This window comes from Gadus chalcogrammus, chromosome 13, assembly GCF_026213295.1.
Source record: "Gadus chalcogrammus isolate NIFS_2021 chromosome 13, NIFS_Gcha_1.0, whole genome shotgun sequence".
Lineage (NCBI taxonomy): Eukaryota > Metazoa > Chordata > Actinopteri > Gadiformes > Gadidae > Gadus > Gadus chalcogrammus.
This window is the reverse complement of record NC_079424.1, coordinates 14874394-14896814: the sequence shown is the minus strand read 5'-3', so window position 1 is coordinate 14896814 and position 22421 is coordinate 14874394. Positions and strand designations below refer to the sequence as shown.

At 42.8% G+C, this 22421-nt stretch overlaps 1 protein-coding gene across 1 annotated transcript in view; it reads left to right on the top strand.

Moving 5' to 3' along the window:
* The first annotated feature begins 3064 nt into the window (after window positions 1–3064).
* LOC130402685 (collagen alpha-1(II) chain) overlaps window positions 3065–22421 on the top strand; it is a 44178-nt gene continuing 24821 nt past the window's right edge. Inside the window, exons 1-18 of the mRNA XM_056606998.1 lie at window positions 3065–3379; window positions 6191–6400; window positions 7469–7485; window positions 7942–7974; window positions 8856–8888; window positions 9177–9230; window positions 10957–11058; window positions 12003–12080; window positions 14479–14523; window positions 16338–16391; window positions 18011–18064; window positions 18981–19034; window positions 19802–19855; window positions 19982–20035; window positions 20176–20220; window positions 20621–20674; window positions 21292–21336; window positions 22253–22306. Of these exons, the coding sequence (XP_056462973.1) occupies window positions 3292–3379; window positions 6191–6400; window positions 7469–7485; window positions 7942–7974; window positions 8856–8888; window positions 9177–9230; window positions 10957–11058; window positions 12003–12080; window positions 14479–14523; window positions 16338–16391; window positions 18011–18064; window positions 18981–19034; window positions 19802–19855; window positions 19982–20035; window positions 20176–20220; window positions 20621–20674; window positions 21292–21336; window positions 22253–22306 (1128 nt within the window). The 5' untranslated portion in view covers window positions 3065–3291. The remainder of the gene's footprint in view (window positions 3380–6190; window positions 6401–7468; window positions 7486–7941; window positions 7975–8855; window positions 8889–9176; window positions 9231–10956; window positions 11059–12002; window positions 12081–14478; window positions 14524–16337; window positions 16392–18010; window positions 18065–18980; window positions 19035–19801; window positions 19856–19981; window positions 20036–20175; window positions 20221–20620; window positions 20675–21291; window positions 21337–22252; window positions 22307–22421) is intronic.

The window sequence follows — 22421 nt, the reverse complement described above, 5'->3', positions numbered from 1 at the left end:
TCTCTCTCTCTCTCTCTCTCTCTCTCTCTCTCTCTCTCTCTCTCTCTCTCTCTCTCTCTCTCTCTCTCTCTCTCTCTCTCTCTCTCTCTCTCTCTCTCTCACTTTCATCTTGAATCCCCTCATTCCCTCCCGCTTTGATCCCTCCCTCTTTGACATTCCATTTTTCCTTATTTTCCCACACGCCCACCTCACCTACTTTCTACTGCTTCCTATAGAATTCCCTTTGGCAGTCTCTCCTTTTATGCATTTCAAATGCATTTGAAAACTTTCCAAAACATCTAATGCGTGTCTTGTCCACAGGACCCAAACATTGCAATAATTGTCACAAAAATAAACATACAACCATAATCCTATTTCAACATTGCGCTGTTAGCCTGCAATGTAAAATAAGCATTTAAAAACAGATCATTGAAGCTGAAGAGTGTGAAACAATGGCAGCCTTATTCATACACACAGGAAGGAATAATTCTGCAACTGTGGAACCAGAACAGAAGACACTTATAATACCTTGGCCCTTACCTTTTTCCCCAAAATGACGAGTCAGGCTCCTCTGATGGGAGGGATTGCTGTCACTTGAATACAAGAAAAGTACAGAGAAAAAACAACAGCTATTCAAAAAGCTATTTCTATTGCTTTTAAGAAAGCATCAACGGTAGGCCTGCCGTACTTTAAACACACGTGAATAGGTATACAGCACAGATACGTTTGTGTAGAGAGACAAGGGTGTCCTTTTCCATGTATTCAAAGACTTCTTCAAAGCTCCAGAGTATTATGTACATAGGATTCATGCAAAACACAAATGTTTAAAATGCACTATATCGTATTGAAAATCCACATATTTCAGCCTGTGTCCTGGTGTAGACGATATGCTCATCCCTTCCAGCCCTAAAGCTAAATGACAAGCCATGGTCGTTTCTAAAACTGCAGCCTATGAATGGATAAATGCTAGGTTTGAGATCCTAAGATTTTGATATGTGGGTTATGCATGGTTTACAAACAAGCCACAAGTTCACAAAAGAAAAAATGAAGAAACATGTATAATTTGTAGGGATTCTTATTCTATACTTAGTCAAACATGTGGTTGATGTTCTTCGTTTACCACACAAATGCTCTTAACATATTCAGAAGCAAAATTTGCTGATCGAACTTGAACTCGAAATAATACATAACAAGGGTCAATCGCATTGTGTGTAAACAATAGCATGCATGGGTTTTTATTTCCTAATAAAACTGTTCCATGTGTTAATTTTGGAAAAAGTGTGGACATCAACTTTATAAATTGCTTACTTTGACAGACAGAATGATTCAAAGCTGAACTGGCTGCAATATAGAGTCCCATATATACAAAAAGGACACGGGCACTTGACCACAACAATTCATAATGAATTAGTATTAGTGAAATTCTATGTTGTTGTTTCAACAACAGGATGCTCAATTTGGCCTGACGAACAGGTCTGTACTTGTCCTTCCCCTACGTACTTCCACAAAATACAAACGTCTGGCGGCCACAGCCAATCAGAGCGTCACCGTGTAGCGACCCGAGAGTGCGCTGTGGTCGGCCAATGAGGATAGCCCAGGAACCAGGCTGCGTGCTCGGGGAAGCACCAGCTGCCCCCGTTTACGATGAAGTGTGTGGGGGTCAGGGGGTCGGGGTTGATAGGTCAGAACCTGCACAGGGGGACCTGGGGTCGGGGTAAGTGGATGAAGCTACAGCGACTGTCCCTCAGCCTGTCTTATAAATAGCCAGAGCAGCAGGCTGCAAATGGCGCAGCTTGCGGCCGATGCTTCCAATCAATAGCTTGGTCACATCTGACATAAATGGTCTTTGAGGGAAAAGAGTGGCTGACAATACGGGCCTTTATACAGGCTGGGACGTTGATTTGCTGTTAAGGAAGGTGTAGGGGTCTTCCATGACGACATGATGCCTCATTGTCCATTCATCCTGCCTTATTCCAGTCAATCAATACAGGTTTAAAAGACTACAATTAAAGCCCCTATCTAAAGGAAGTCAGATGGCATTTTTCAAAAATAAATTTGTAAGGTGTCCGCATAGAACAAATGTTGTAGCAGGGCATAGCTTGGCTATAGCTTGGATTTGTCGCGGCGGCTAGGGTACAGTTTTGCCTCTATGTGACTCCAACAATAACCAAATCTAGCTGTCAATGAACGTGCTATGAGTTACAGTTGACGACAGAGCAACGTAATCTGACGAAATATTTAAGACACGTTAAACGCCAGTGCAGGTATGTATTTTAATTTTATTTAATTTTGTGGGAACATTTTCTCAACACTCAATTAAATTTGTGAGTATAATGAGCCCACATAAATTAATTCAAGCTACAGCTTCTATATTATCTAGCATCCCAAACCTTATTGTCATACTAAAAGAACTAAACTGAAAAGAAAAAAGGAAACCAATATACGTTTGCACTGCATGGCTTTATTCGTAAAAGACATGCAGTGCAGCAGGTCAGGGCAATAAATAGAGTAGGAGTAGACCCAGAAATGACCTGGCCCTGCCCAATTTAACTCTTCCACCTGTTCATTGATGTAGCACATGATGCTTTAAAAGCTGCCTCATGGTCACATGCATATCCTCTGATTGATCATTAATGAAACCATACAGTTGTAATACCATTTTATGAATGCATTCTCATCATGTACTGGCAAATATAAATGTTGGTGTTAAAAGTTTGCACTGCTCCCATATTACAAATCACGAAATCGTTCACCTCAAGCACCGAAATAGAGTGTCATATTTGATAAAGCCCTACGTTGATTAAATATGTGGGTAAATCCCATGTCATGGTCATTTAATAACATCCAACGAGACATATTCTCAACAGACCTCTTGCAGCGAGGTGGGCGGGACGGCGCGCTTGCGAGAAAAAATATTTTACTTTTACCGGTAGTACCCCCTTTACAGTGACAGCAATATGGAAGGAGGGGTCTGGGACGTTGATAATGGAACCTGGGAGACAGAATGGGAGGGAATCGGGACTCAGATTTCAGCTTGACAGGGGGTAAGGGGCTGGGCATGATTTTGGGAATATACGAAGATTCATTGAAGGTAACGGGGACATAAAACTACAGTGCCTGACCAGAAGAAGGTCGGTGCTGAGTTTGTGCAGGGGTCTGGGTCTGTCGCTGGATTTCCCTGGTGGCCCAAGGAAAGTTGAACGTTAAACGGTTCAGCTCTGTGACTGGGAGAACACACACTGAGAGAAGCATCCGTTACCTTCATCCCTTTCCTTTTCTCCCCTAAAAGCGCCGCATGTCTAATATTTAGACATGTTCAGCTTTGTGGATTCGCGGACTGTATTGCTACTTGTAGCAACCCAGGTCGCACTATTAGCCGTGGTGAGATGTCAGGATGACCGTAAGTGACATTTATCTATTTTCTATCGCAATTGTAATTGTTGCACTATACCTAATGCATAATAACTATAGGATAAGCGTTCATGTTGTTACTTTTCTTTTCGTTTTCGTTAACTCTTCGTACCTTTTACGCACGACCTGTGAGCCTTGAGTGAGGAATGTCGGTTGAATAGAACGTGTTGGTGTGCGTAAAAACGCTTGAATTAACGCAAAACTGGTCAAATCTAATTCTCAAGGAAACACTTGTGGGAGCGGTTATTAGGAAGTACTTTGATTGTTCCAACGGTGATTATCAACTAAACATTCATTTCGGTTTGGATGTTTGACTGGGTGAATTGTGAGCGCATTCAGCAATTTGCCACAGTAATCTCCTGCACCAGGCTCACGCAATAGTTGCGCTGTCGGACACCTGTGGCTGTGGGTCCACCGAAGGAATTGGGTCCACCGAAGACAGTTTCCTATTCTAAATTTGGGTTGGGAGGGAGAAAAAAGGATCATGGAAGTGTGGCATGGAGGGGTGCATCTGAAAAAGGTGGCCAGGCTCAAGGGCCTTTGGTAATCTGCGTTAACATTCCTTTGCTGTCAGAGGGCATCGAGGCAAATCCAGGCTTGTTGAACCGCAACGAAAAGGTGGATTTCCAATGATAAGGGGGACCCACATATACTAATCAAAATAGGCCTTTGAATATTCACACAATTCAGAAATTAATTGTCACTCAAAGGCGGCTGATTACCTGCCATACACACACAGCTTTATTATTCCTTTTTTGTCTATGCGTGGATGTACACTGAAAGCGGTATTTCAGTGTAGCAGGAATGCACTTTATACACTTAATCCAGGTGAGAGAGATTAAGTGTTCAATTTGGGCTTATTTTGGAGTTTAGGGGGCCATCAGTGTAAATTGTTAGGCTACTCTTCCCAGAGAGCTGTGACTGGCGGTCGCTTAATAGACAAGAGACAAGGGTTGGAGATTAAAAAAATGGTTAAAGGAAAGAATGAGAGAAATTAATAGAATACTCTCAAGGGAAAGGTGCATTCTTCTGCATGTGACAGGCATGCCAAGATTCCAGATCAGAAGAGAAAAACGGGTGGTGCATAAAGAGGGAAGGAAAAAGTTCAAGCCAACGCGAGAAAGAAATAAAGAAAAAAAAACACATCTCAAGAAATTGGAAGTCTCAGGTTACCCTTTTCAGTCGTAGGCCCCTGAATATAAGGCAAGTCTCTCTTTTCCTGAGAGACAACTCCAGACAGAAATATGCCTGGGAAGCCCAAAAAGGGCCCCAAGAGTCCAGAGTGTCTTGCAGACAGCCAGACACAGACAGAGCACTGATGGACACTGGCACTGACCTATACACTGGCAGCAGACAGGGTGCCACATCGATCCAGTAGCCAGTTACTCACCATGCATGGATGCTAGTAGAGAGCTGCCTCATGGTCTATAGGTCAGCAAATACTCGTCGCCGTGGCAGCCTCTGCTGTAAAAACAGAGTAGATTCCAGTCCTCCAGAACACCTGGGTTCACTTTAGACTCTTCATCCCTCCTTTTTGCTCCCTCACGAGCAGTAGACAGCAGCTGCCAACACAGGAGAAATAGAATAGCATATTTTTGACTCTCAGCAAGAGATTGAGGGCCCTCTGAATTTGCATGATGATGCAATTGACCAAATTCACCTATGGGCACATCTGGTTGGATCAATTAAAGAATTTGTAGGCTAGTATGACTTCCTGTCCATTTATTGAAGGTCATATATCACAAAGCATCAATCAAAAAAAACATTAAGAACACCCTTTACTTGCTGGCTTGTTTGAATTGGCATTTGACACATGTGATTTGTGCCCCCATATTTGCATTGGCAATAGTTTGTGAATTGCCCAGTCTGTTCACTTCCATAAGGAAACCATTCATGGCAGAGTGAGTAAATAGAACTACTGTACTTAATTTATAGCCTTAGCCCCCTTGCCCGTTCCAAAGGCTTTCCTTGGCTGATTAAGCTCTGATCATAAATTGCCAAGATTCCAATCAGAGCATTTTGCTATTAGTGGTAGGCCTACATTGAATAAGATAACTCAATAGCAAGGTATATGGAATCCTAATGTCAAACTAGTTCATTGATAAAGCTTGGTGTGTAGGGCAATACATTAGTAGGTCTGTTGAGCTGGTGACCCTTCGACGCACTCTCCCACTATTCACGTTCCATTTCGTACCATTGGCTTTCAGAGCATGCTGAACCGCTCTCGTAGCTAGTCAATGTAAAGTCTGTCTTTGGTGTGTGCAGTAATTGAGGGCGTCTTCCCAGTTTAAAGCGGGTCTATATTTACCTTTAGAGTGCAATTAAAGGGGTTGACGATTAGGCACGTGCTTCAATGCACGAGTGAGGTGAGGAAGTCCTAAACTCTCAGCTACCATGCGCAACGAGGAAGTGGAGGTATTGTTGACCAGCGATGCCTCCCTGTGGGCGAATATGAGATTGCACATTGTTGTGCTATTTGGCATATTGCACATTTATAGAATTAAATACGATTGTTATTTCTTGATGTGGGCCTACAGTAGGTAACCGCGGTATTGGCAGTAAGTGTGTTATATATGTTATATATATGTGTTATAGTTTATCTACATTTCATTCTATTCATGATTGTTTGATTTGAAGAAGATTGACTGTAAAAGTTACGATTACTATTTAACATTCCTCCATTAATCTTCACTCACAACAAGTTTTAATATCATGTATCAAGTACTAAACCAATGCATAATCTGTTTTCCTCCCCTCAAACCCAACCACCCCATGCATGGGATGGTTTCATAACACACAGAGGACGATGCATTTAGCTGTGTACAAGATGGACAACGCTATAGCGACAAGGACGTGTGGAAGCCAGAGCCTTGTCGCATCTGTGTGTGTGACACGGGAAGCGTCCTGTGCGACGAGATTAATTGCGAGGAGATAAGAGACTGCCCCAAACCAGAGATCCCATTCGGAGAGTGTTGCCCCATCTGCGCAGCTGACCTGCCCCAGACCAGTGGTCGTAATTTATTTATTTCACACCTCTCATAAATAAATTACTGTTGCAAGATCATCTTGTTTCCTTTTGGGGGAAGTTTGCAAAGGGCGGAAAAAGGGTATTCTCCCAAGGATGAATAATAGCCATATTTATTCTTAACATTATTATTATTATCCTTGGATTGAATACTGTTATTTATCCCCCCAACCCCCTGCCTCCCCCAAAGAAACAAATGACGAATGAACAAAACTATAACAATGGCAATTCTGATGGTATTTCTGTGATATGCTACCTCAATGTTATTTTTCTTCCCTTGCTGGCTCACCTTGGCCACCATCTTGAAAATGTGAATACTAGTCTACTCTGCCCATAAGAAATGGTGAAAACATGTGGGAGTCATTATGAAATACCTCCCTCACACAGAGACAGTCCAACCCCCTGACTCAATCCCCTCTGTCAGTGAGGGGCTCTCCAAATTGGAGTTCTTAGAAATGTGTCTCATTGGCCTTGGATAATGAGTAAACAAACCAAACTGTTTGTTATCCATTCATTCATTGAATCATCTATTTTTGAGAAGCATCATTGAAAATCATAATTGCCATTGACCACACCTTTTGCCTCACAAGCTTGTAGAATGCATAATATTTCAAGGCAATATCATATGTTTAACATAGGCTTTACTGTATCAATACAAAACACAATACAATGTATTTACACTAAAGAAAAACATGAAGCACTTATATAACATTATGGCTTACTACTTGTCCGAAAGACTCTAATGTGCAGAAACAGGTGCAACAATTTCATGGCTTTATTCTTAACATAACACATCAACTGCTGCTACGCTTGTGCTTCGAGATGGTGCCTCAGTCAGTCAACACTTCACTGATCCTGATGGGCTCTTGGCTCTTAGATGTGCCGTGCGTTTGATCAGCATAGGTTCGGTGTAGGGAACTTGAGGGGATTTTTAGAGGAATGGCTAGATATCTATGTAGGTTCAACTAGATGTTTGTGTTGTGCAATTGGTTACTATAGTTATTAACTATCATTCTATTTTTGTCCGTCCTCTCTGTCTTCGCTACATTACAGGCGCGTCCGGAGCTAAGGTGAGATACTTTGTGTGTGTGTAAGTGTGTTTGTGTGCGTGCCCAGTTCACCCTGTCTGTGTGTCTGGCCTTGTGTGTAATGTACCTGCTAGTACCTACAATTAAATCTGTCCCTGTCTTTGACTTGTATCAGATCCAGAGTGTGGCTGTGTGATTTGGGGATTACGGGGATTCTTTGATGTGGAGGGGCTTTTTAGACACATAGTAGTTACTTCCTGTCTCTTGCTGTCTATGGATATCAATGAGAACTGGGTGGAGAAGGCATACTTAACGTTTAATACTGAGGTGTCTTGTTGGACTGGCTATTTTCATAGGGATGGGTTTTCTAAAGGTGTAATGATTGGCAGGGGTATATAAATTAAAGTAGTGTGTGATAACTAACTGCATGCATTAATAAGTGGATAGCATTCTATTTATTTAATCTTTCCCTGTTTTTTACTCTCTGTATCTTCATAGGGCCAGAAGGGTGAACCTGGAGATATTACAGATGTAAGTAAACATTTCCAAAGGGATTCAATGTTACCAATCTTTTCAGAATAATTGAAACTCACTAAAAAGGGGACAGGGGAATGATAAAATCGATAGAAAAAAACTATTTTTTGAAGACATTTTTAGAGATCAGGTGTTTTCTCTTTTTTAAAGTATTTCCAGCATCATATAGACAGAGATAGGTTACTGGAATCACATGGATGAACGCAAAGAATGCACTGTGGAAGGGCAATTAGCCTGCTCTTAAGGAAGCCCAAGCACAATACAACACAGACTGATGTCCTCCATTCAACCCTCCTATAAAAATTCCCATTGGACAGGTGAGCGACGCATATAAAGATAGAATTCAAGACAGAGCGAGAAAGGAAGAGAGAAGGAGTGAGAGTGGAGCCCCCAGCCGTTGCCACGCTGCATATGGAAATACTTCACCCCTCTTAGGGAATTCAAGCCCATAGCCGGATATAACAAGGCCTTGTTTATTGTGCATGTGTTTTGATAATGCTGTGCCCAGGGAGATTAGCAGTGAGCAACACTGCACTAGTGAAGGGAAAACTGTTACATTAAGGACACAGACCCACAGACACAAATGTGTATGCATCTACCTGCTCTTATGTTACTTCATGACGACGTGTACACATGGTGCACCTACACACAATGCACACAACGGCACTATGCAACATCACAAAGTGCTCCAGTAAAAGTAATTTCTAATGCAAACCACAGGATTTATTGGAAAAGTCTGATATAAAAACGTCAAGTTCTTTACAGGATAATACACAGCTAATAAAAAAACGAATAAAGTAAAATCTGAGTAAGTGTCCATGCCCTATAAACAAGGTTATACTAATTTCTTTACCTTTTGTCTTTGTTCTTCTTTCTAGGTCGTAGGACCAAGAGGACCAGCTGGTCCAATGGTATGCACTGCCTTCAGCATGTTGACACTTTACACCTAAAAACCTCTTCTGCACTTCAGTGGGTGCGAAAGAAACGTCTCCCAACAAGCAGCACGTAGAGTACTAGGCATTTAGGTTTAGCCGTTACCTGAAAACAATGTTCAAATGTGTTTTTAATATCTTTCGCAATAAAAGTATACAAGCAAAGCAAAAAACATTAGATTATATATATTTTTTTTTAATGCACTGCTGACACATTCTTGAACAACACCTGACTAAACTGACGGCCACCATCTTGTCTTCATATAGGGACCATCAGGAGAGCAAGGAGCACGGGGATCCAGAGGAGATAAGGGCGAGAAGGTGAGTTGACCGACCTAGATTCCACACACTAGGCTATCTTTGACCTAGCGGGATGTTGGGTTCTGAGCCGGTTGGGGGGGTGGGGGTGGGGCATGGGCGTGGGGATCTAGTACACCTTCCAGGTCTGGATCAATGGCAGTCTTTCAGTGAGGGGCTTCTTAGCCCCAGTCCCCCCCCCCCCCCCTCCCCCTCCCCCCTCCGCCCCCGCCTGGCTACGTGGTCCTCTTGAAGCGTGTGGGTTGTTTAACAGATCTGGGTGCCGTAGCATAAACCCGGGGCAGTAACAAGATGCTTATTCAAATGAGGGTGTTAAATTAGCGTCCCCGGTCTTGTCAGGCTTTGATCCTGGTATTAATGTGAACAGCTCATTTGGCGTGTCATGGCCGTCAGCCACCGGGTTAAGGTGTCTGAGGAGGTCTTGTTTGTGAATATTTTACTGTGAGAAGAATGGCTTGCCTCCAAGATGGAGCTTCTTCAAAGCAAGGGGGAATTTCATCATCCCAGCGATTTTTGTGATGTCTGCTGAGGTATTCCTATAAGTTTGCATAAAGAAACTTGGTATGCAGTGCACGGGTCAGTACTTTAGTGGAGAAATGAGGGGAACAGATAATAGATGTTGGTATTTGCACCTAGGAGAAGTGGGGCCTAAAGGTCAATAATTGACCTTGAGATCAGAAAACTATTTAACAATAATGCATTGTTATTTCATCTTTTAGGCCCGAGCATATTGCTTGATTTACATCATTAAAAACACACAGACTAGTGTGTAGTAGTATATATAGTGTAGTGTAGTGTATATAGAGACAGATATTTAAAAAGAGCAGATCGGTCATTTCGATGTCCTATCATTGGTTATCCCAATCTCAATGTATAACCATTTATTTCTTATCACAAGCCCATTTATGTCTTTCCAAGCATGCTATAGGATACCTAATATATTCTATTTGTTCAATGTTTTCTTGCAGCTAGCTTTTTGTTTGTCTTTAATTTGAATAGCACTATGGGCAATTATGTCTAATCCCTTTAAAAAAAATTATAGACATTTTAGTTGTTTTTGAAAAAGATAAATTGTAACTAAAATAGAGGATTCGTTGCTCTTTTCATCAGGCATTCACAGAGCTCTCTGAAACCTTTCAAGAAATAAATGTATTTTGGAACTGTAGTTCAATAGCTTCATACAGCATTGTGCCTAATTGTTATTGTAATGATTTCCCCATTGCCTGTCCACAACCTGTGTTCAATGTTTCTGATTGTCTTTTAATCTTAAATGACACACAGACATCAGGATTTACAATGATGATATCAATTGAGGCTAACATTTGATTGTTACATGGCTGCTACTTGTTCTGAAAGAGATCAGCATTATAAACTCAAATACAATCGATTTATGCAATCATTTAAGCCTTCCTCGCTTAATTTCCAAGATTAAATTCCAGTTAGTTTAACCATAAACATTTAGTCTAATTATAATTAATCAGACGTCATTAGGTCCTTAACACAAATTCCAGTGCACATTGCATTGTTCTAAGAAACGTTGTTAATCTTAACGTACAGACTGACTGAACCTGTAGAAACAGGCCCAAACTAAAGTTATCTATTGGTCCACACATTTCTCACTTGTTTTTTCATCAACATAGTATCTCAGGATTGGCATGAGAACTCCAACAAATCAATCACATGCATCTGAACCAACCCCCGCCCCCTCCTCGTTGTGTTTGCGTCTCAGGGAACCCTCGGCCCCCGCGGAAGAGACGGTGAACCCGGTACCCCTGGAAACCCCGGCCCCCCCGGCCCCCCAGGCCCGAACGGACCCCCCGGCCTCGGCGGAGTGAGTATCCCATGACATGCCCAGGGTGATGAGAGGAGCCAGGGCCGGGTGGGGTTTAGTCTCACTATAAACACCGCAGAGTAAAAGTCCATAGGCCGGACGCGCCGACATGTTCGGGTGCTCAGAAAAGCATCAGATTTGCCGGGTGAAAGACTGAATGGGTGAAAGTATTGGCCTCCCCAAAAGGCAGAACTTTATTTGGTGGTGAAAACATTAGCAGAAAAGACGGTTTCTGGCTGGAGCTGGCTGTGTTGAAGATGACGGTGAGGGGGTTACAGAGAGGGGAGAGATAGAGAGAATGTCTCTCATTCTTTGCCAGGGAGAGACAGAGATGGGGGTGGGGGGTGGGGTAGGTGAGTGGACAGGAGATGGCATGGGAGACTTGGGAAGGAGAGAATATGGTGGGGGTTGGGGAACAACAAGGAGATTCATTGTGTGGAGAGGGGAGAAATTAAACCAGTTCACATGGCTGCTGTGTCTGCTTCCTCTGTGCTCATCCATCAAATATGGAGTTGACAAACACCTCAAAACCTGATCCATTCCTGCCCTGACCAAAGTCGACCAAAAATAATCTGAGATTCCTTGAACTTGGCTTAGTAACAGGTCTATAGATATCTGATCTATTGAGAGGATTGAGAAACTTTATGTTAGTTAGTTTTCAACTTTACGTTGGATAGCTCAGCCAAAGTCTGCTGACATTTCAAGCATCTCCAGAAACTAAATACGAACAGAGTCTGATTTAAGCAAGAATATCCATTTTCAATTTTTTATAATAAAATTGAAATTAATACAAATCTAAGCATTTCATTCACAATTTAAGTACTGAGAGTGGACCATTTCCAAACCTTTATAACTGCCGTCAACATCAGAACATATTCAATGCTCAACCACACGCCTCAACATCTCCTCACATACGTCTCTCTCTGGCGCTCCTCCTCCCACAGAACTTTGCTGCTCAGATGGCCGGTGGATTCGACGAGAAGTCTGGAGGCGCTCAGATGGGCGTGATGCAGGGACCAATGGTGAGAGAGAGCGCCCCCCCCTCCCATGAGTCCACCCAACTGTCCGCACCGTTCCCCCGTTTCACAGCACTGCACCCCCTGGATCAATGGCGCTCACCAGAAAGGCTTGGATGTAGCCATGGATACTCTTTTCTTTTTTTTACCCCAGAGGGAGTTTGTGTTTTTTGTTTGATATGAACTCACATGCCTCTGTTCGAACCTGCCCGGGTCCCTCTAGTGGAGAAGGGAAACACCTCCCCTCTGGTGGGTCCCCATGGAAAAATAAACACCTCCCGTGGCGCTTAAGGAGGAGGTGTTTTCATGGCCGCAGAGGAAACAGACGTTGATAGAGTTTCGTTTTTTATTTTTTTCAAATGCCTTGAAAGAAAAAACCCAGCCCACCTAGCTGGCATGACAGATGGCGCTAGCTGGAATAAGAAGCAGGACTGCTGGGAGCTATTCCGGCTCGGAAAACCGCATCGGCGCTTGGCTGTCGGCCTAGGCCCGGGCCCCGGCTGGGAGGGCTGAGGCCCCGGTCTAAGCTGGAGGTGCTGGGACACCAGAAGATGAGGCTGAGGGGCTTTCAGAGCCCCACAGTGTGCTCTGGTCTCTGCCGGCCTCACCTTCAGCTCCCAAAGCAGAGAGTCTGTCCATTCATATGCTTGTGGCTCTGGTGGCTGGACCGAACTGACCTACTCCTCCACATCTAAAGCATTCCCCCTCCCTCCCCCCCACACACACACACACACACACACCCCCAGCCCCACTTCATACCTGAACCCAACCCCACCACAGACACTTCAACAGTGCTCTCTCAGTGTCTCTCCAAGCCTCAAAGCCCAAACACACACACACACACACACACACACACACACACACACACACACACACACACACACACACACACACACACACACACACACACACACACACACACACACACACACATGTATGCACAAGCACACTTAAACATGCCCCCGTACTGATGTCAAACACACACACACACACACACACACACACACAAACAAACACACCATAGGGTATAGAGGCCTATTGATAAACCCCCCCCCCCCCAATATGCTCTGTGACAAGGCCCCTCACACTCGGTGAAAAGAACACTTTCATTCCCATTCGAGAACCATCTATGCGTTGAAGCGTGTCCCTGCATTTTCTTTGGCTACTGTCCCACATTTCTGAAGCATAATCAGCATACTTTACATGAACCCTATAAAGGGAGTGCATATATAGAGGGATACGTTCAGGGTTTTAATTTTTTTCCTTCCACCTTAGCGGAGCTTGCATGGAAACTTAGTCAAAGTTCCTTTTCACTGGGAATATTGGAAACTTGAATGAAACATTATTGACATCACATTATATCCTACGTTCAATATATATTTCTTTTTTGATTCTGAAAGGAGAAAGGGAGAGAGAAAGGGCTTTTGGCTCATCACCTCCATAGAATGTGATCTCCTCTTGCGGAGCAATGACCCATACCCTCGAAGGAGACATTTATTTTGACATGTGACTCGAAGCAGAAGCTGCCATACAGCAGATTGTGTTGCAGAGCACAGAGGTCTAACAAGCACAGAAAAACAGATTAATAAGTGGTTTGTTCTTACAATCCAACTGATTATCTTGTGTTTTTTTTGCAAACCGAAAAAGTTCATTGGGTTAGTTTAATTGGTTTGTATGTGTGCGGAAATGGCTGGAAGTTGTGTTGACAGTTGCACATCAGTCATGTCAAGTTCAAGCACTCCACAACCCTAACACTCATGACCTTTGAACTCAGAAATATGTAGCTGCCTGGGAAGGGATAGATCGATAGGCAGACAGATAAAAGGATAGAGAGATGGACAGTTAGACAGATGGATAGACAGATAAGATATATATATATATATATATATATATATATATATATATATATATAGAGAGAGAGAGAGAGAGAGAGAGAGAAAGAGAGAGAGAGAGTGAGAGAGAGAGAGAGAGAGAGAGAGAGAGAGAGAGAGAGAGAGAGAGAGAGAGAGAGTTTGACGGCTAGATCAATAAAGAGCGAAAGTCAAAGCCAAGGTTACAGTGTGTGTGAGAGAGAAAACAAGAAAGTGAGGCAGATGAATTTTGAATGCCAATGAGGAATTCCAAAGGATTTATGTATACGGCATGCAGGGCAAGTCACAGAGTTTCTGATGCTTTGGGGCAAAGGCAATGTATTTTTATAGCTTCTGAAAAAAGAATTTGAGTTCATCTGAAGATGTTTTCTTTTTCAACAACATAAGATAAGTGCAGGCTTCCCACAGCTGCCTGGAATGTGTTTGTGTACATGTGTAGGTTTTGAAACAACAGGCAGAGCGGGGCTTTCTGTCCTGATGCTGATTTTGTGTCTCTTTCCTGTTCCCCCTCCCCCACCACCCCCTACCCCAAGGGACCAATGGGCCCACGAGGACCACCGGGCCCCAGCGGATCACCTGTAAGTACCTCCGTCCCTCTGTCAAACAACACACCCATGTAGACACCACTACACCCGCCAGTGCCCCCTCCTTCCAGGGACACCCATAGACCCACCAAGCTGACCTGAGTTCATGGAGAAGTGTCTTGTATAGTGATACTTAGATGCAAAAAACTGACCTGAGTTCACTGAGAAGGGCCTTGTATTACTGCATACTTATCTGCTTTAATCCCCTTAGAGCCCTCTTATTTGTCCCTTGTCAGGGTTTCTTTCCCTTCGCCCTCACCCCTGAGGGGTTTTCCTTGAGGGCCAAAACTTCAGGGGCCACTTCTTATCCCATATGAATGTGGTTCCTGTGAGGGCTCAACTGAGACTGTATTCATAATGACGCTGGGGGCACATAAACTTCACTGGACTCTAGGAAGACCACAACCTGAGCGATAACTGAAAGGGCAGTTGTTAGTGGCGGAAATAAAGGCCCAGCTAAGACCTGAACTATTTATTGACATACACACACAGCTAACATAGGGACACAACACACCATGCAGTTTACGCCAAGTACAACTTTGATCCCTCAGCGGCAGGCATTGGGGCTATTCCCATGCGTCACAGCCTAGACACAGCTGACACTATGCCTTTCATGGGCCTCTTTAGTCCCCTCTTCTGCAGCTCTTAAGCAGCAGCCCACGGCTTAAACTTTCAGCCCGAGAGCTGTTAGGTTTCAAGGCAGTGCCAGGCCAACCTGTCTCAACTTGCTGCCTCAGCAGACACTTAGGTTGTTGCTTACAATACACTTCAGACTGGGTTTTAGTTTTTAAAGGACTCATAGCAGGGCTGCCAACTCTCACGGTGCTGGTGTGTGACACACGCTTTCACCTTCAGCCTCACACTGTCACGCTGCTCAAACAATTCTCCCGCCATAACACTGCGAGAGCAACATGGGTAACAAGGCGAACATATTGCGGTCACATCTTAACTGTTAAACCAAGCAAATTACTTTCATTCTAAAAGATAGCTGACTATTTGAAGAAACAGGTGTTCATTTTGGCGTTTCTATGAGGCTTTCTCTTAATTGACTCCCTAATTGGTGCGTGATGCTAATCTCCGTGGTGATTGGTCATGTTCATAGCTGGGAGCCAAGAAGGCATTCAAGCAAGGTTTTTATATTGGGAACAAAACGTCTTTGACTTTCATTCGTGAATGAACCTGTGTGACCTTTATTTGGTTAGTGTATGTCTAATACTATTGTAAGTATTTCCCTGGGTGGAAGTAGTCAGGGCGTGGGCATAGTCAGGCTATATCCTTAAATCTGAGACCTAAACTCACGCTCCCATCATGTGTGTAAGCTGCATGCTTTTTTAACCCCTGATGGTGAAATTTGGTCCCAATATGTGTTTGGTCCCTGCACATATGTATGTAGTTCAGAGCTCGCCCAGAGACAGAGAGACAATCAATTTAAATCGAATGCAGTCATTGTTCCTTTATGCAGATTAAATTATTGTATTTCAAAATTAAGAGACAAATTCAGTGGGTCGGTAAGACAGAATGGCATACAGCATGTGTTAAAATAAAACACATGCAATCATTACTAAACCGTTCTCATTTAATTCTGTATATAGAGGGACTTTGAATGACGTTGTATTTGAATGTTTATTGGTGATTTCTTCTGTTGGCTTACAGTTAACCCTTTTCAAGATAAGGTTCTGCATCGTTTTGTTGGTTAAGATCCTGTCATTTTCCGCCAAGCAAACTCTACATCTGTGTTTATTCAACGTCTGGTATTCCTCCAACCAGACGGACTCCCTGTAATGTTCCTCTTATCTTCTGTCTTCTAGGGCCCACAGGGTTTCCAAGGCAATCCCGGAGAGCCAGGAGAACCCGGACAGTCTGTAAGTACACCAAGCCATGAAGTATCCTCCCTGGCCGGGATCAGACATTTAGATTGTAATTGATCATGAAGCAAACGGTTCAGGATGTAGTCACAAGGAATTTCAGTCCGGAAGCATGCCAGGTAACAAATAGTAATTGAAACACAATTTCAGTGTTGTGAACATGTTGTTAAACACTGAAACCTTACACTGAAATTGTAATGCCTTTATCTTTGATAATGTACTTTAGTTTGTGAAATATTTAACATTTTCCACACTTTATACTTCAAAACTAGCTGCTCGCCCCTTCACAATTCTTCTTCAGCTTTCCTACCATTTTGGTTTTTAAACACCATGACTATCTCCTCCTCCGTCACCTCCTCAAAAGAGCCGCGTAGTTCACAAGCCACAGCCAGCTGGCTCCATATACTTCAGGACATACCAACAGTGCCATTGGATATCACTTTCTCCCTTTTTCCTTTTGAGTTACCCCCTGCAATCCCTTCCTGCAATATCCTCTCACTATACCAAAACCCTTTAGTAGTCGCTCAAGGTAGACGAGTGGCTTGCACAATATTTTTCAAGGCGCTGTCTATGCTCCAAGTGCAGAACCGGGTCCAAGGTAACAACCAATCACGACATTGTGTTGAAAATCGCCCCCAGCCCCGGAAACATAACAAGGCAGGCTATTGTTATGCATGGCTTAACTCTGTGGTGTGATGCCCTTGGATCCGGTTACTCAAAACGTGTCTACCTATAGTAGACATTTAAAAAAGAATTGGGCTAAAAGCTACAAGTGGGCGATCAGGGCCAGGCCACCACTGTGCTACTAATTTCATCTGGAGCTCAGACATGCAGCCTGAGAGGTGCCCTCTCAGACAACCTGCTGCTGCCCTGAGAGACCCATGGCTCCAACACATCATTAGCCTGGATTAAGATCAAGTCTGCCTGAGGAACACCGCTCAGCAGGAGCCACCATAATGGATTGCCTTGAGTCATACTGTGCTTATTATACATGTCAAGGTCTGGTGTGCAGCTGGGCCCAATTAGCTCCTAATTAATTATGCTGGTTTTAGAAGAGCATCCTGCTTCGTATACTCAAATGGAGTTACACAACATAGGATTAAAAAACAAGATCCATCCATTAATAAACCTATTTATGTGATTCATATTTTTCATTGCTCAATGGAATAGTAGGTTTTTAGCTTCACTCCGGTCAAAGCTAAGTGAGAACTAGATGAGAGCAGTACCGTTTGTTAGTGGGTTTATCATTTGAGGATGTATTTTTCAAGAAAGGTTGTTTTGTATTCAGTTTGATGTTCTTAGAAGTTCTTTGATTTGTGTAAAGAACAGAACCAGGGGAAACTATTTTGAATGATCTTCAATGTTGTGAAAGGTTTTCAGTGCATGTCTCTGCGACAGTAAACAATAATAATTAGAGTCCTCTGTGTAGAACAATTTCTTGTAAATAAATCCTTTTAAGATTTTTTTCTGCCATGGATGCTTGTATATTAAAGGGAACATACACATTGTAACCAGATGAAACTAATACTGAAATACGGCTACTAATTGTTGGTTTGGATGAGTATGTTTGTTGATTGGATGAGTATGTTTGTTGATTATTCTTGTTTTATTGGCAGGGCCCAATGGGACCCCGTGGCCCCCCTGGACTTTCTGGCAAACCTGGAGATGATGTGAGTACTTTGGTTGCAAACACAATGTCAGAAATCACCAATTATAAAAAAGAAAAGAAAAGAAAAACGCAAAAAGTACCCAGTAGTCTTAACCTGGAAAGGTAAGATCGACTCCCCAAACCAATTAGGGAAGAGGTTCCCTTATTGCTCAGAACAGAGCCATTCACTTTCTAAAATCTAAATTGGCTCCTACAGGTATACAGTCAACTCGTAAGATATTCTCACAGGGCATTTTCCCTCACTAATAACAGACGGATGGCCATGCCATTGCTAACAAATTACACTAAAATAATATACCTTACCTTACCTTAAGAACCTTTAATTGACTTTCAAACCAAGTAAACTCAAACGCTTAAATCTCAGATCTTGATCTTCCTCTTAAATTACCATAATTATTTGTAACCTTTTCCTATTTCGGGTTGGAGGTTGGTCTATAAATTGTCATAAAACATGACACGTGATTATACTTTATTATATTCTATGCTAATTATACTAAATTTGTCAGGCTACAGCATATTATTGTGTTAACCATATTGAAGTGCATACTTTGATTGCATTATAATGAAAACATTTCTATGTTTTTTCTCATGATGAGTGCAGGCTCGAAATGTTCGAAATGTTTTCTAAAAAAAATATGAAAATGACTTCTGCATATCTTTAACCATTTGAATATTGTTACATGAGGCCGAACTTACAATGCCTTATTACAGCCACCAGATGGTAGCAGACTTAAAGTTTCCAAATATCTCCACTAGGGGCGCAAAACCCCACATTGAAAAAACTGTATGCAAGTTTGCGCAACGGGAATGGCTACAATACAAACTACCTACCTGGCCAATAATATTTTTTTAGATACATTCTCAAAAAATGAATGATGGTGTATATATTATATTTACTCTTTGTGTTTGTGTATTAGGGTGAGGCTGGCAAACCAGGCAAATCTGGTGAGCGTGGGCCTGCTGGACCTCAGGTACGTTTCCAGATTTGTTGGCTTTTGATTTATTATTGATTATGTATTATAATTTGTGTGTGTCGAGTGATGAACTGGATGAATGCTGAATTATGATTGGCTGGGTTGGTGTTGACTAAATAACTGAACAACTAAAAAGTAGTAGGCTAGTAGACCTAGAGATAGTGTTAGTAGTCCTAGTAGTAGTAGTAGTAGTAGTAGTTATCTAGATGCATCCGACTCACATTAATTATCGCTGAAGTTATATTGTTCTAACAGTAGATCATTCTCTAATAACAGCATTATCGTTGATTATTTTAATTGGTGGTGCGGTGTATAGGACTCTGATTCATTGATTATGCCAATTGTATAGGATTCTATTTCATCTAACCATCAATGTTACTGTCTCTGTAAGCCAGTACTGTTATATTTTCAGACAGGAGACATACATAATACACCCCCTATGGAGATTGATCAAAGTTTAGACATCAGTCAAGAAGAGAGCATGCTGTACCAGAATTGTATTTATTTCTAATAATACATTTTTGGTGTGTGTGGTGTGTGCAGTAAAGAATAGAAGATACTGGGTCTGTAACGTGAAACCAACTGTGCTCTCACCAGGTCCCACTGTGTGAGACTTGGTGTCCCACTGGCTCACATCCTGTATTGAAAAAAAAAGATCTTGGAGACGAGAATAATTCCATGCTTTTTATCGGTCTTCCCGATGTGTTGCTGTGACCCGGCATCATCTCTTCTCAACCTGTCGTCTGTTCTTTCCACATATAAAGGGAGCACGTGGCTTCCCTGGAACACCTGGCCTGCCCGGCATCAAGGGACACAGAGTGAGTGTTTCTGTCGCTGACGGACGTTGGAGCCGGCCCACCATCAAATAAAACTCAAGATGGTGGTTTCTGGTTTTCTTAACTCCTTGTTGTCCTAATGTGCTCTTTTTCCCCGTCCCTCTCCAGGGCTATCCAGGTCTTGATGGAGCTAAGGGAGAGCATGGCGCTGCTGGCTCTAAAGTACGTTTAAAATATAAACATAACTTATATTCTCTTTCTGACGGCTAATGATCTTTTTACTGTTAAGGGCATCATCGTACAGCATACTATTTTCAGTGTGGTACCATCTGAGACGTTGATGAATGTCTCCCTCCTTGTAGGGCGAGTCTGGATCACCTGGTGAGAACGGCGCTCCCGGACCTATGGTGAGCAGGCACACCTCACAACACCAGCTCTCTGTTACATAAAGCTCAACGCGTTAGCATATTAACTACATTCAAAGCACCAGCTATCCCATCTTTCATTCAGGATTAATAAATGCAAATGTACTTCTGTCAGCATATATATTAAACACATACACCATAGTAGTTGTACTATTACAAGTACTAACAATCCTATTCGTAACAAAAGTAGTGATAGTAGTAGTACTTCTAGAAGTACTACGTGTGTACATCAAATGTACTAGTTCCTGTTGTATCTCCCCAATGTGATCCCATTTTCATTTTAGATTTTTGGACAAGCACAGCATGGTTGTCTTTGTGACTTTTAAGTGTTCTACATCAGCCTGCATCTTAACCTATTATTCCCTACTCCTCTCATCTTCAGGGTCCCCGGGGTCTGCCTGGCGAGAGAGGTCGTCCAGGACCCTCCGGATCTGCTGTGAGTACTTTAATTCAAGAGTATTTACTATAAATTGCAATACATAGTGCTTTTGTTATCTATGTGTGTGTGTGTCTCTGTGTGTGTGTGTGTGTGTGTGTGTGTGTGTGTGTGTGTGTGTGTGTGTGTGTGTGTGTGTGTGTGTCTGTCTGTCTGTCTGTCTGTCTGTCTGTCTGTCTGTCTGTCTGTCTGTCTGTCTGTCTGTCTGTCTGTCTGTCTGTCTGTCTGTCTGTCTGTCTGTCTGTCTGTCTCTCTGTCTGTCTGTCTGTCTGTCTCTCTGTCTGTCTGTCTGTCTGTCTGTCTGTCTGTCTGTCTGTCTGTCTGTCTGTCTGCCTGCCTGCCTGCCTGCCTGTCTGTCTGTCTGCCTGTCTGCCTGTCTGTCTGTCTGTCTGTCTGGCTGTCTGCCTGTCTGTCTGCGTCTGTGTCCTTTTACTTTTTTGATATATATATATGACAACGTGACGTTTGCGTTCATATTTTCTCAGAATCAGTTTTGGTTGAGGAATTTCCCACTGCGTATGACCATCTAGTTGTACACGCCGTCTCCACACCTCATTCCAAGATATAAGATTACATTCCGCTGTCTGTGTGCTGATTTACAACCTTTCCAACACCAGGGTGCTCGTGGAAATGATGGTCTGTCCGGTCCCGCTGGTCCCCCTGTAAGTACCTTGTGCCTTTCCTTACATTTTATATGATATTCATATGTGTTCATTTCACCGAGCTGGACGTAGAAATAAGAAGATTACCACTCCTCCAGCTGTAATGGCAGTATAATAAAATGTATTAGTCCTCCTCAGTTCTATTTGAATTCCATAGATAGACCATATTGTATCCTCCTGCATCCCTTTACACATATTTATCTTTATCTAGTTTGTCCTACCCCCCTATCCTCCCGCCCCCCCCTCACCTTTTGAGTATTAGGGCTTGTACATCATTAGTCACACCTCAATGACCAGCTCCATTTTGGGAGCATAGGCGCATAGGAATTTAATTGGTAATTATGGTGTTTTGTTCATTGTTTACTAATTAATTGGGAAACGATCATCATAATCATTGTAATTTTTGGGGAGACAGTGTTGTGTTTGAAACTGTTACAATGTGTCTCGTGCAGCACTACATTTTGATTAGCCCAGGTTATGGTAAATTTACGTTTATTTTGGATTTTCAAAAATACAACTCTCTGAAGGCATCTCAAAATGACCATGACCATGACCAACCAAAAATCCCATGATGCATTCTGATGTACAAGCCCTATTTCACAATGTTGCATGTCCTATGTGTGTATACAATGTGTATGTGTCGTATTTCACCCATTGTTGTGCTGCCCCTCTTGGCCTGGTCACCCTTGGAAAAAAAAGCGATTTTACTTCTCAATTTGTTCTCTTCCTGGATGAATAAAAGTCCAATAAAGGAAATAAAAAATGAAAAAATCTTCTAAGCCGTGGCCTCAGGCCTAGAGGGTGCTGGGAGCAGGAGTGCATGTAGCTCACCCTGGTGGCCGCTGTGGACAGCGGTAGTTAAGCTGTCAAGCTTCCCCTTTTTAACCCGACCCTGTCTTCTCTTCTGCTGCTGCAGGGCCCCGTCGGCCCCTCTGGAGCTCCTGGCTTCCCTGGATCTCCTGGCTCCAAGGTAAGACACCTCACACTCTCAGCTCATTGTCTCGCTCTCACAGTCTATCAGGGTCTCTCTCTTTCGCTCACGCTCTCTCTGTCTCAGCCTCTTTCTGGCTCTCTGCTCCCTATGG